General features: G+C 38.4%; 1 protein-coding gene across 5 annotated transcripts in view; it reads left to right on the forward strand.

The window, feature by feature from the left end:
• The window catches only part of ABCC4 (ATP binding cassette subfamily C member 4 (PEL blood group)), a 151,738-nt gene that overhangs the window by 106,690 nt on the left and 31,038 nt on the right, over positions 1-14,010 (forward strand). For all 5 annotated transcript variants that reach the window (XM_080606013.1, XM_080606011.1, XM_080606014.1 and 2 more), the window contains 5 exons: positions 748-848; positions 3,987-4,178; positions 8,546-8,701; positions 12,923-13,012; positions 13,456-13,628. In XM_080606013.1, coding sequence (XP_080462139.1) covers positions 748-848; positions 3,987-4,178; positions 8,546-8,701; positions 12,923-13,012; positions 13,456-13,628 — 712 coding nt within the window. The remainder of the gene's footprint in view (positions 1-747; positions 849-3,986; positions 4,179-8,545; positions 8,702-12,922; positions 13,013-13,455; positions 13,629-14,010) is intronic.

The following is a 14,010-nucleotide window of genomic DNA, read 5'->3' on the forward strand; positions in this document are numbered from 1 at the left end:
GTGCTGCTTGACACTGAAAATTTTGAGCTAGGTTTGAATTTATTAGAATGCAAAAAGACAAGTCAAAACAATGGTTCTGAATCTTTCCTTGCCTCTGGATAAGGAGTAGCTCTCTTGAAGTCAATAGAGCTATGCTAGGATAAAGTTCAAGTTAGTTAGAAGACAATCATGCTTAATATTGGGGCAGACAAAATTAATTTATTTTACGAGAGCAGACCCACTGAACACAATAAAAGTTTATGTAAATAGGGGAAGAAATATTCTGTCCTATTATTTTATCTGATCACTTAAAACTGTGCAGAGTTGATATAAATGTTTGTAACTTATTTTGAAATCATTTTACAATAATTTTTTGCTTGGGTTTAGGGGCTGATGTAAATCCCTTAGAAAATGACTGAAAAATTACTAATGCTTAGTGGGGTAGGGATGACATTAGCAAGACGTGTAAGTATGGTTTTGAGATTGAGCCTCAGTTCCTAGATAAAGTGCAAAGCCAAGAATCAAGATTGTCTTTTCAGACATACAGATAATTTCCAAAGCTGAAAAAAAAATAAAATAAAAATGCTGCAAGTAGCTGTTCTGCCCGGAGCTACTCATCATCACACAGATGGTAAGGATGGTGTAACCAAACAAAATTCTGGCTGTGATACTTCCATCATGTAAGTAACCTCATGAAAGTGAAGGTAACTAGAGTTTTGTGTAATTACCAGTGTACCTATTTGATTCTCTTTTTCCTTTGTTCTGCAGCTTTGAATGCGGGGCAGGTTGGTTTGGCGCTGTCTTACGCAATCACTCTCATGGGAACGTTCCAGTGGGGTGTTAGACAAAGTGCTGAAGTTGAAAACCTGGTAACGTTTACTTCTTCCTTTTTGCTTCTTGCTTCCTTTTTGTAGTTGTGACACAAAGCCTCAAGGATGGGATTCTTCTTAATTAATTTAGGACATTAATACCTTAGCAAGCAATTGAGGCACCACTTACAGGCAGCAGAGTAGAGAAAAATAGCCTCTTCTAGGGTATAATTTGTCTGACTGATTTTGAATGTCTATTCAGATGAATCATCCCTCTCCATTGATAGTAGGGGAGCCTTTATAATCACCCTTTACAGCAGAAAGGATTCTGTCTAGTTACAGTGGGGATATCTGCATTGCATGTAGCTAAAATTACATAAAATTAATCCCTGTATAAGTAATATTTTTTTCTTAAAGATTTCTTAGATTTGGGATTTTTAATTTTTGTTTTGCATTATTGCATCTTAAAATTTTGTTTATATCTCTCATTGCAATTTTTATGGTCCTGTTAATTGCTGTAAAGGTTTAAACCTTAAATTGGTGCAAGTTAACAAATATTTGCAAGTATTTAAGCATATATTCTGCTGAGAGTTTGGTTTTGTTCTGCTGAGTGTGTTATTGAAAATAAACGAAGTAAAATACCCTCCACCAATTTACAATATTTACTAACGTGCTCTGTTTTGCCTATCTACTTTTGAAGTCAGTGTATAAAAAAAAGATTGTAAAAAGAACATGCTACGTAATAAGCATGCTTTTCTGTTTTATGTTGACAGTTGAAGGTTACTTGTAATTACGATTTGCTGACCATACTGTAGGAAATATATGCGTTCCTTTAGTAAAAGGAATGAAACTGTTTGATAACAGATAAATCATAATGTTAGGTTTGTATTTATTTATTTTTGTCTAGCATGCTGCTTCTTCGGAGCATTTATCATGAATTTTCATGAATAAGGTAATGGTGACAGTCTTTGGTGAGAAATGGGAAGAAAGCTTTCAGGGTTTCTTTTTGTACCAGTTAGGAAGATTTGGAAGCGTAAATCTATGGGGTTCCTGTGTAGCGAGTTACTGTGTTTGAGGCTGTAATTCAGAAATGCCTTGGAGGAGGAAGACTCACCATTCACTAGCTGCCTTTGTTGTGGAATGGTGATCATTTTATGGAGCTGTGATTAGCATCAACTTCTTTGACAGGTGGATATCCAACACGAATCCCTTGTTATTAAGGGCTGACTGTATTTGGGGGAGGCAAGAACAGTTCCTCTCTATTCTGCTCTGTTAGTCTTTCTTTACATGTTTTTCTTTGGAGCTTATTTTGTAATGTGGAAAGGGCAGGTGGCAGTGAGGTCAGAGAACTTTGCTGGTCAATGGCTCTGTGTTCAGGTGGAGGCCAGTGATGAGTAGTGTCCCTCAGGGGTCTGTCTTGGGATCAGTGCTGTTTAATGTCTTTATCAGCGACATAGACAATGGAATTGAGTGCACCCTCAGCAAGTTTGCAGATGATACCGAGCCAAGTGGACACAAGTCCAAGTGCAAGGTGCAGCACCTGGGTCGGGGCAATCCCAGAGCTGAGCACAGCCTGGGAGAAGAACTCACAGGGAGCAGCCCTGCGGAGAAGGACGTGGGGGTGCTGGTGGACAAAAAGCTCGACACGAGCCAGCAGCGTGTGCCTGCAGCCCAGCAGCCAACTGCGTCCTGGGCTGCACCACCAGAGGGGTGGCCAGCAGGGGAGGGAGGGGATCGTGCCCCTCTGCTCTGCCCTGGTCAGGCCCCGCCTGGAGTGCTGCGTCCGGGGCTGGGGCCCAGCACAAGGAGGGCGTGGGGCTGTGAGAGAGGGTCCAGGGGGGGACCATGAAGTTGATCAGAGGGCTGGAGCGCCTCTCCTGTGGAGACAGGCTGAGAGAGCTGGGGGTGTTCAGCCTGGAGAAGGGAAGGCTTCGGGGTGACCTTATTGCAACCTTTTTTCTTGTTTATAAACAAGATGGAGAGCAACTTTTTGCTCAGTCAGACAATGGCAGGACAATGGAGAATGGTTTTAAACTAAGAAGGGAGATTTCGATTAGATGTTAGGAGGAAATTCTTCACTCAGAGGTTGTTGAGGCCCTGCCACAGGTTGTCCAGAGAAGCTGTGGATGCCCCATCCCTGGAGGTGTCCAAGGCCAGGTTGGATGAGACTCTGGGCAACCTGATCTAGTGGATTGCATCCTTCCCCCCACAACAGAGGGGTTGGAACTAGATGGTCTTTAAGATCCCTTCTACCCAAGCTGTTCTATGATTCTGTGATACTATGAACTCATTGCCTGGTAACTTCTGGCCTTAAAGCCACTCCAGGCAATGTAAGCCTACTAGATGTCTTTATGATGGCCTTTTCAGAATACACCTGTGTGTGGTTACAGTTAAGTAAAATGAATTGTACAGAATAGATGTATGGGTGAGGGATGCACACCAGAGCCTAAACAGAACTTCTGTTATTTTCCTGAGGGAGAAGAAAAAGTGTCTAGATAGTTCAATTTCTGTTTGTCATCCCTCCCACAAGACTAGGGACAGCAGCAAATGCTGCACTTCCTTCCTATCTGGTTTAAAATGCTCAGGAAAACAAGTTTTGCTGAGTATTAAGGCAATGATATGGTGAAAGCTATCTTGGATTTTGGAATTGCTTGTGACAAACATACTAAAAAGATTTGCTAGGGGTTAGTGCAGTGGTAATGAGGAAGACAAAAAAGGGAAAATGAAGCTGGTAACTTGATGCTGGTAGCTATCTTGGATCTGCCTGTAGTTCATATGGCATTTTCTTTTCTAGCTGTCTTCCTAACACACAGTGAAATGGTGTCATCTTAGCCAGGACTGACAGATAACTATCATAGCTTAAATTTCTTAACAATTATGCACATACTTAAAATTGTAATTTATCCCACTGATTAGAAATTCATGGTTATGTGTGGATTTATGTATCATGATAGATTGGAGTCTGTAGTAAGACATGAAATTCATTCTTTCTTTTCCTTCAGTAGTATAAAGTAAGTATAGGACAGTACCAAGCAGTTCTATCTGTACCTGAAAGAAAAACTCTGGAAAAATTTACATTGAATCTTTACTGTCAAAATCCATGTACATACATACATACATATATATATGTATGTATGTATGCAGCGTATGTGCAATAAACTGAAATTTGTAGATACTTGTCTTCTTTCTTCCCCTTAGATGATATCAGTAGAAAGAGTAATGGAATACACAGATCTTGAAAAAGAAGCCCCTTGGGAAACCAACAAGCACCCACCACCTGAATGGCCGAGTCAAGGAATGATAGCATTTGAAAATGTTAACTTCACTTACAGTCTAGATGGACCTTTGGTGTTAAGGCATTTGTCTGTTGTAATTAAACCAAAAGAAAAGGTATGTATATGGCTGTCTTTGCCTATTACAGAAATTAAGCAAATATGATCATTGAAAAGAAACTGTTATAAAAATACATTATAAAAGAAATGGATGTTAGGAAATCAGATAAGTGATATTTTAAAAAATAAGTCGTAGTCATATTTAATAACAGAAGTTGGAGCCTATTGATTTCCTGTAAATGTAGCATAAATGCATCTGTGAACATGACATTTCTATGTATCAAAACAAAGGGTTAAACATTCAATAACTTTCTGATAAAATTTGGGTTTCATCAAAAAGTGGCAGACATTCAAAATACCAACAAAACCCCAAGTGTTTGTTCAAATCCAAAGCAAATGGAGCTGCATTAGGAAATCGGGAATTCAGTAGAGGAAACATACATGGAATGAAGGATGTCAGCACACAAGGTGAGCAGAGACAATTGAAAATGAGGAATGTACATGTTCTTGCACAGAGCCCAGAATGGAAGAGAGAAGAAAGAAACACAAATCAGTTGCATAACTTTAGAATTGAGGATTTTATTTCAGTTCCTTTCGGCTACCAATCCAATTAACTGTTGCCGTTAATTAGATTGGTAGCCAAAAGAAACGTAGAAATAAAATTCTTCCTCCTCTGCAAATTTGACTCTTCGTCCCCAGTTTTGACACTATCCCAATTGTAAGAGTGTTGCAGGGAAGGTCTCCCCCACGGACAAAATTAAATTAGAGCCCTGCAGTGTTAATTCATGCTTTGCTACATTTCAAATGCACATGTACATCTTTGATTAGGATATCTTCCCTAGGAGGGTGGTTCAGCTCTCTACAGTCATTGCCCGGGCCTCGCTTGTAACATGCTTTTCCATTCAGTCCCAAACCTGTTTCATTCCTCAAGTGGGCCTTTTTAATAACATGCATGTTACAAGAATTCAACCCAACTTTGCTTCATGGAATTAGGTATGGACGAGTTAAGAACGGTGTTTAAGAAGAAGAACTAAAGAGATGTTTATCTGCTGTCTACTTTTCTTGCCTATGGGCCATCTCTTCAGCTGTTATATATCACTCTAATGTAATAGCAGACAAGAAGGTTTACATTTCTTAGTGAGAGACGGAAATAAAATAATAATAATAAAAAAGAAAACGGAAGCAAGGGATATTAACAATGTCTTATTCAGTCCTTGGTGGGGGCAGGAGGAGGAGGGATGACTGGGGGTATTTATTTTTGCTGAGTGGTTATGCTGTGGTTTTGTCATCCTGAAGTGAATTTGTCCAGCTTGAAACTATTGCCAAGAATTTCATGTTTGTTTTCTATGATGTTTTGCACAATACTGCAGTAGACTGCCACTGTGTAAAATAAATCTCCCAAGCATCTGTGCCCCTTATATTGTTTTTAATTATAGAGAAATGTCTCTTCTGAACCAGGTTTCCAGATGCGCTGGGGGTTTCTGCCCATGTGGCTCTCAGTGAGAACTGTTGTGCCAGCTTAAACCCCTGGCTATTTCAGACTTCTGGTGGCTGCAGTGCCTCTGATGGAACGAGTGAATTTAAACTTCTGCCTAGTTGTAGTTTTTCCTATAACTGACCCAGCACCAAGTCTGTGAGGCTGTAGATGCAGTAAGAATGGAGGAGATAAATTCTAAGGGATCACTTATGGATTACGGTGCCTTTACAGCTGCCACCTAAGCTGCACGTTTATTATCTCCATACAGTCAAAGCAGGTTTGGAAGGTCCTTCTGTTGAACCATCTTTGCTAACCTAGCATGGTCTGCCTGAGGCAGACCAGAGGGTGCTCATGCAAGGAGCTCTTCCAGCAGCCAGCTGTGATTAACCTCTTCAGCCTGGTGTAGCTGAAGCAGAAGGTTAGCATGTGCAGCCTTGATTTTTAAAGTCCAGTCTTTGTTTTAGGGGGGTTTAGGTGAATTCAACAACTTACGAATGAGTATGGGCTAACACTGTTAAATACACCTTGCCCCAACAGATCCTAAATCTGAGGATGTGGCTACATGAAAAAAGTTAGGAGGGGTGAGGGTCTAGATTTACGGCATGGCAGCTGTTCACGCAGATACTCAGGGAGGTTGCCTGAGGGGTAACAAGGGCAGTTTGAGAGGAGTAGCTGACGTGCTGTAAATCTCACTCTCATTTTTTGTTCAGCTCCACTTTGAAGTACAAGTGACATTTGAGTAATGATGAGTCCAGTATAGCAGGTGTACTCTCGTGTATACACATGGTGTACATCGGGCTACAAAATCGTGCCCAGATGATTCCTGTTAGGCGGCTGGAACTTCTATTTGCAGACCGTCCTTGTGTTTGCACTGGTTATGAACAGAGACCTCAGAAGAATACAATGTATATTAAAAAAAAAACGTGTATAGGGAGAGCTGTTTCAAATTCATGTCAATTTTCAGCAGCCTGTAGTCAATTGGACCAAAAATACAAATAGATTCTTCTAAATACTGAAGAGCACAGTCCTTTCATTGGATGCCAAACTGAAAGTGGGATTTTGACAATATGCAGAGCAGCTGCATTTTTATTTTAAGTATCAATTTTTTATGTTTTTCTTTATGTTCTTAATACAATACTTTATATCACTGACATTTACAGAAAAACAATTGAACTTTTGTTTTCATAACTCTGTATGTCTGTATCCATTCAGCATTTTCTTTTTCAGCTGTAGTGTAACTGTTCATAACTATTTTTCCTTTGTTTCGTATCATTTGGTTTGACATCACTTAGAATACAAGATATTTTATAATTTATTGTAACAGATTTGCTTATATTGTGCAGTATCTTTACTAATAAGCACTGTATAAATGTTAGTTTATGTACAATTGTACAATAATGAATTTTTGGATGAAACTGTTAAAGCAGAAAATAGAAGTAGGAAATGCTGTTTAGATCATGCAGTGTAAGTTGCTCCTTGTAGTATACCTTTTTAGTGTTTTGTGTATTTTTGTTCAAATGTGGGCACTGCTGCTTTATCTGGGGTCAGTGTCTCTGGCTATTAGAAAGTTTTTCCTTGCTCTTCAATGTAATGTTTCCTATGCTTAATTTCATTCCAGCAGTCATTACTGCATACATCTGAGTCTCAGGCAGTGGGTAATTCCCTCTGGTGTCTGTACGTATATTCATGAAGGTTTTCATGTTTCTTCCTCCTTTCTGCACCCAAATCGCTTCGCCAGGCTATATTGTACATGTTTAATCCTCATAAATCCTTCCTCGTAAAATCAGTATCTCCAACCCATATTAATTTTATGTTGCACTTCTCTGAACTCTTTCCAGTAGGTTGATTTCTTTCTGGAAATGTAGCAATTAGAACTGAGTACAGGAAATAACAAATCCTGCCAAATCAGATCTGTGTAGAGAGCTACACCCATCACCTTCTATGATACAATTGATTACTGTACGTTGTTTTCTCTAAGAATCCCTCACCTGAAGACAACATTTTAAAAAAAAAAAAAGAATTTGATGTTCAAGTAGTGTTTAATCACCACTAATTATATGTCTCCTCTTACTTATTAATGGCCTTACTTTCTCCTAAGTCTTGATTTTATATAAGTATTTGTAGATTTTACCCCTTGTCATTAAAGTTAGCGATCCCATATTTTGTGTTGTCTCTACCTCTGTTCTCTGAAAGCATTATTTTTTCACGTTGCACACAGTTTCTTATTTTTCCTTGGGGAACCTATAGAAGCCTGAATCACTATGATTTTATTATTCACTGTTTCACGTGTTTAGACAAGAATTTCAGCTTGCCCACGCAGTCTTGTAGTTTCAATGCTCGTATCCTCACCGCTGAAGCTATCTGAAGCATGAATACTGTTTATAATCCTACTGCTAGCTTTAGCTTTATTTTGGCTCTAGAGCTTGACTACTTTACAGAACTTCACCTTAACCATACTAAGCAAAATCAGTCTTAGTTATGTAAATTGGGAATAGCACTCATAAATTACTCCTGAAATGCTTTGTAAGAGTCCTTTTTTGGATTGAGAAGTGGATGCATGCCTGAAGTGATTTGCCTAATGTCAAAGAGCAAACGAGGTTTAGTGTAAAATTGGCTAGCTTGAATCACATTACTCTACTCACTGAGCTCCTTTATCTTGTTTATACAATAAAACACAACACCTTAAGAGAAAATCTTTGTTAGGAAAATATTTCTTTCACCTTTGAATGATATGATCCAAGAAATCACTGAGGATCCAATTGTCACCTGAATCCCAGCTGATTTGGGGGGGAGGTTTTTTCCTCATGAAAAAAAATGCTAATTATAAAGTAGTTTTATTTGGTGCTTGTTCTATTATAAATCCTGTGATGTTGTAAACTATTGCTTGACATATTAATTTATCCTGCAAGGCTCTTGGTTTAATTGTACAAGCTTGGTTTGTTCTGTAGGTTGGAATTGTGGGAAGAACAGGAGCTGGGAAGAGCTCTCTTATAGCAGCCCTCTTTCGGTTGGCTGAACCTGAAGGAAGAATCTGGATTGATAAGTACTTGACATCAGAGCTAGGCCTCCATGACTTAAGGAAGAAAATTTCAATTATACCTCAGGTAAGAAACTGACTTTGCTGTAAACATTTTTCCTATAGCCCTGTAGTATTTAAAATGCTTTGCCAGGATATGTTCCACATGCACCCCTGTATTCAGTAGATGGAGAAACTTCTGCAAGGCATTATTCTGAGAGGGTGGTTGGGCACTGGAACAGGCTCCCCAGGAAAGCGATCATGGCACCAAGCCTGGCAGAGCTCAAAAAGCGTATGGACATCACTCGCAAACATATGGTTTGATTTTTAGGTGGTTCTGTGTGGAGCCAGGAGTTGGACTGCGTGATCCTTGTGGATCCCTTCCAACTCAGGATATTCTGTGGTTCTCTGATTCTTATTTGAACAAAGTCTTGATTATTTTAAGATAAATGGAATCAGCTTTTGGGACTGGAAGGTTTTCTTCCTAGTTTTGTTCCCTATCTATTCCTCTGGAATAAGTGCAAATGTATGTTAGCAGTATTCTGTCCTCCGTGACTGGGAATGAGCAAAGAAAATCTGGTGGGAATACACCAAGCTTCAGCAATCCTCTGAAAGGATCTCCAAAGTTGATCCTTTGGCAGAAACTACCTGATGCATTGCTGAGGCTTTCTTAATAAGGGACTTTATAGGGACACATTCACCTCTGTAGTCACCCCTGTACAAAGTGACTGAGCCTAGATCTTGAAAGAGCAAATGTGCCGACTGGAAGTGAGCTAACAGCCTTTCCATTAGAGGGAGAGGGCTGAGCAGGGGAAGGGAGAAAGATGAGTCATTATGACCTATAAATAATAACTTGGTGATCTTCAGAAGCTGAATGCAGGAAAGGCTGCAAGGAAGGAAAAAAATAAGACAATATTGGGAATGGCCTCATCTCTGATGTTGGAACAGAAGAATGAATGTTCCAGGAAGTCCCGTAGACCAGAAGTGTGTTGTCTTCTGTTGTCTGCCTTTCAAATGAGACAATGAACCAGAGAAGGGTTGTGTATAACCTCAAAACTTCCTGAAGGCAGAGCCTGTGCAGGTTGCCATGTTTCATGAGGGCTCTGATCTCTCCTGTGATCCTCCCTCCCTCTCCAGTAAAAGAGAGTAAAAGAAGAGGGAAAAGCTTATAAGTTGGAAATACAAAGTCATCTTTCTGGCAAATAATTCATCTCAGTTGTTCTAGCAGGTAGATAGAACGGTGGGCTGGAAATCAGAGGAATTCATTTGCCGTGTTTAGCATTAATTCTCAGATCTCTGTATTTTATTACAGGAGCTGTATTTAGAATCCTTTGACCATTTTTGTATTTGAATGTTTGCTAGTCTGTTGGCAGGATGGCATTCAGAGTGTTTATATTACTTTCTTTAAATTGAGAATCTGATAAAAATGGTAACGAACAGTGGTTCTGAGCCTCCCTGCTTACCAGCCTTTTTTCTTCATCCTTTCCAAAGAGCAGGAGTCAGAAGGTAGATATGCTATTATTAAAAAATAATAATAATAATAAAATAAAATAGAAGGCCAACAAACAAACAAAAAAAGAACACCACTCCCCCAACATTTGGATTGCTGCCTTATGCAGGCTGCCATTTTGTTTCTGCATGCTGAGGTATTTGTTTATGCACGGCAGAGGTACCCAGTGGAAATAGTCACCTTTTCATATCTAAAGAGAACTTTATGTGGATTTTTTTTCTTTTTTCTTGTTTTTTCTTTTTACACTCGTGCACAATGTTCTTTTCTCCTGAAAATAGATGATCATCAGTTCATTCAAGGTCTACAGCTTTATCAAAGCCCTACCTGTAGCTATTGCAGGTGATTTCTACATTTGGAAGCATTCAACCCAGTTGAATAAAATAGTGCTGACAGGAAAGCTGCTGGTCAAATACAGTTTCTACACACTGAGTGAAGCAGATGCTCAAAGTTCACTATTTAATTATATGTGGTGGTTTGTTTTTTCAAACATTGGTTTATCCCATGGTTATAAAACTTAATTTAATCCAGTAGAAGATTGTGATAGGACTTTTGTCATGGTCTCAAAGGGTTTTAATTATCTGAAGGGTAGCAGGTAGCATTTCTTTTCCACATAAGGTTGGACTTGTTTTTACCAAAAATATGTGAAACAATGAAGTGGTGGTGGTAGGAAGAGGAGGAAGGTTTGGAATAAGGTTTATACTACACTAAGTTGAGTGATAAGCATTGCCTTTGTAGTGCATTAATAACAGTAATGTCAATAATAGAAATAGTCATGTAACATCAGGCAGTTATGTGGGAATCCTAAAAAAAAAAAAAAAAAAAAAAAAACAGAGGGAGAGATATTCATTAAAATTATAACATAAGGCACGCGAAACCAACCCATTCCTAGAGTGATGAGTCAAGACTGATGTTTTCTTATATGTAAGCTTAAATACATACCTGGAGAAATAAAAATGTGCTTAGGCTTCTAATTGCTTGCTTGGATAGAGCTGTGTGAAGGCTGTGTTTGTAAATCTTTTCTATGCAAATGTTGTCTGCCTCCCTGACTGCAAGCATTTTTACAACAATTATTTACAGGTTTGTCTTATTACTTTCCTCTCATAAACCAGACTATTTTAAATAATAATCTGTGTCAGAAATGATAATTAAAAAATATCCTTATCTACTGTTGCAGTACATGTCTGTTGTTAGGACTTTTATAACAGTTATGAACACTTTATAAATTCAGTTGCTTATTTTACCAACCTATAAAAATAGATTGAAAAGGAAAATAAACCTAACAATACCTTCAAAAACACACCAAGTGGTGTATTAAAATAGTTATTGTTAAACAAATTACTTTCTAGTTTTTTTTGAAAAAAAATGTTGTTTAGCCTGCTAATGTTTTTATTAAATCCTTTTGTTCATTCAACAGGTTTTTAGTGACATGTTTTGCCAACGCAACAGATACTTTCAAATAATTGGCGTGCCATGTCAAGAAAGGAATATGTTCTTTTACACTACTTTTGGCATGTTCTGTGTTAGTTAATCCTTTTATACCACTCAGAATAGTTTGGATGTGAAGACAATAAGTTAAGGTAGAAATTCTGTTCTGATTTGTTGCTGCCATTTGGAGCCGGCCATCACTAGGTTTAGGTGGGATGTCAATCAAGACAGAGGGTAGTCTCAGAGTAAGCTGAAATTACCAAATACAACTTTAAACATTCTTTAGGAGAAAAACAAAACAAAACAAAACATTTTGCATAAGATTTCTCCAATTTAAACAAGACTCTGATAACATAGTCTCCATTTATCATTAGCACTATTACAGCTTTTGGTTTATTGTTGTCTTTGTGTAGTATAAAGAGGAGTTTATTGTGTCAGTACATGACTCTCTGGTCTCTCAAGTCACCTTAGTGATTACTGACCTGTTGCTTAGGGAATGCTGGACCAAAAGCCATCTTCCCACTTCTCAAACAGTACATTTTTCAGTGTGCATTGATTTCTGCCAGTTTTTGCCAGCCTGCCATCTGTTACTGGTCTGAATGAGAACAATGTCTGCTTCAACCGCAGGTAAACCCACACTGGTACCTGAACTGGGTGACTGTACTGATTTGACTCCCTAGTTTATTTTGAATGAGCCCAACAATACTCCAGATCTCGATAAGCTTGGTGTAATGCTGAAGGCATATAGATGAACTTATGTGGGAGTGTAAGTTATACATTTACACGTATAGATTTAAACATTGCACTGAAATGGCGAAATTTGTTTCTTTTAGGCTCTGTTGTTAAAATTGAAGGGTTTTTATGGTACAAAATGAAGAATTTAAGAAAAAAAAAGGAAATGAAGATGGCACTGAGCAATTGAATTCCCCTCTTGTTTTATTTAGTGTAAACACAAATTTTCAAAACTGCCCAGACATAATTTAGGAGCGTGACCCCATTGACAGCAGCAGTTTCTGGTTTTTATTAACAATACCAGGATAGCAGTGATTGCATGTAAGTATATATATATAGCTTGTGGCATCAAAACAGTGGGATGTAAATGCCCACTTGAGTACCGACATAACTGTGTACTGTAATCTGCAAATAGACCTGCCCTGTTTGGGAAATCAGCTCCACATAGGGTGGCCAGACACTTGACTCCCCCCCTCTCTTTTCAGTGTGCTAAATACCCTTCTGCATTTCATAAAAGATAGCTTGCTGTAGGATGTTTCTGTGTTATTGTTGACGTAGGTTAGTTCTGATTATTTTATTAGCTTACCTATTGTGATATAAAACCTGTGTTTATAACAGAATGCTAATTTTATTGGGTTTTAGGAGCCTGTTTTATTCACTGGAACTATGAGGAAAAACTTAGACCCTTTCAATGAATACACTGATGAAGATCTGTGGAATGCCTTGGAAGAGGTGACTTACTAAATCTGTATTTACAAGCCAAATAACACCATTATGCTTGTGTGCATTGGGTTTTAGATGTTTTCATGAGGCTTGTTAAGGGCATAGAAAAAAAATAGAGCGTTGTGTGAGTGTTTGTAAATGTGTGCGTTTGTGCATGTGTGTGTAGACATGTATATTGTTATAAAAGTCTTTTATGAAAAAATTATCCCTTGGGATGATGTTTCGGTTACATTTTGATTCATATCTTAGTTTTAATGAACATTAATAGATTCTTAACAATATGCTTTTTTAGAATTCTAATAACTGACACACTGTAATCCAACTTGGCACTTAGTCATTTTATGTCAGAATATAAAAGGTAAACCTTGCATAGTTATTGTTGTGTCATCAAACGTACAATAGCTGATTTAAAAGGGAGTTACTCATCCTACAATATGTTGACATGTCAACAGGTGCAACTGAAGGAGGTTGTGGAAGATCTGCCTAATAAAATGGAGACACAGCTGGCAGAATCTGGGTCTAATTTTAGTGTTGGTCAGAGACAGCTGGTATGTCTTGCCAGAGCGGTTCTAAAAAAAAATCGGATCCTTATCATTGATGAAGCAACAGCAAATGTGGACCCAAGGTAAAAACAAAATGTCATGCTAAGATGAGCTGGTTTTCTTCGGTATGATTACCCGTGCTGTAGAGATGAACTTAAATACTTTGTATTTCGTGTAGTTCATATTGCTGTTCTATGTTTTCCACAATCCTATCATAACTGTCTGTTCATATTGGGGTGGCTCAGCTTCGTGTCCAGAACAGATGATATAAGCTGGATATGTGCCCAGAATATCCCTGATTTCAGTGTGGAATAGGAAGATTAATATTCCAAATGTATTCGTCCTGCAGCCATCAACAAGAACTTCCCTGGAAATGCAGATCAGTAACATCAGAATAGCCTTGAAACTAAGTTGAGTTCTGTTGATTACAGGAGGAAATGTCTCTGCAAAAATAATGAATAATAA

The sequence above is a fragment of the Anser brachyrhynchus genome, assembly GCF_964034855.1.
Source record: "Anser brachyrhynchus genome assembly, chromosome: 1".
Lineage (NCBI taxonomy): Eukaryota > Metazoa > Chordata > Aves > Anseriformes > Anatidae > Anser > Anser brachyrhynchus.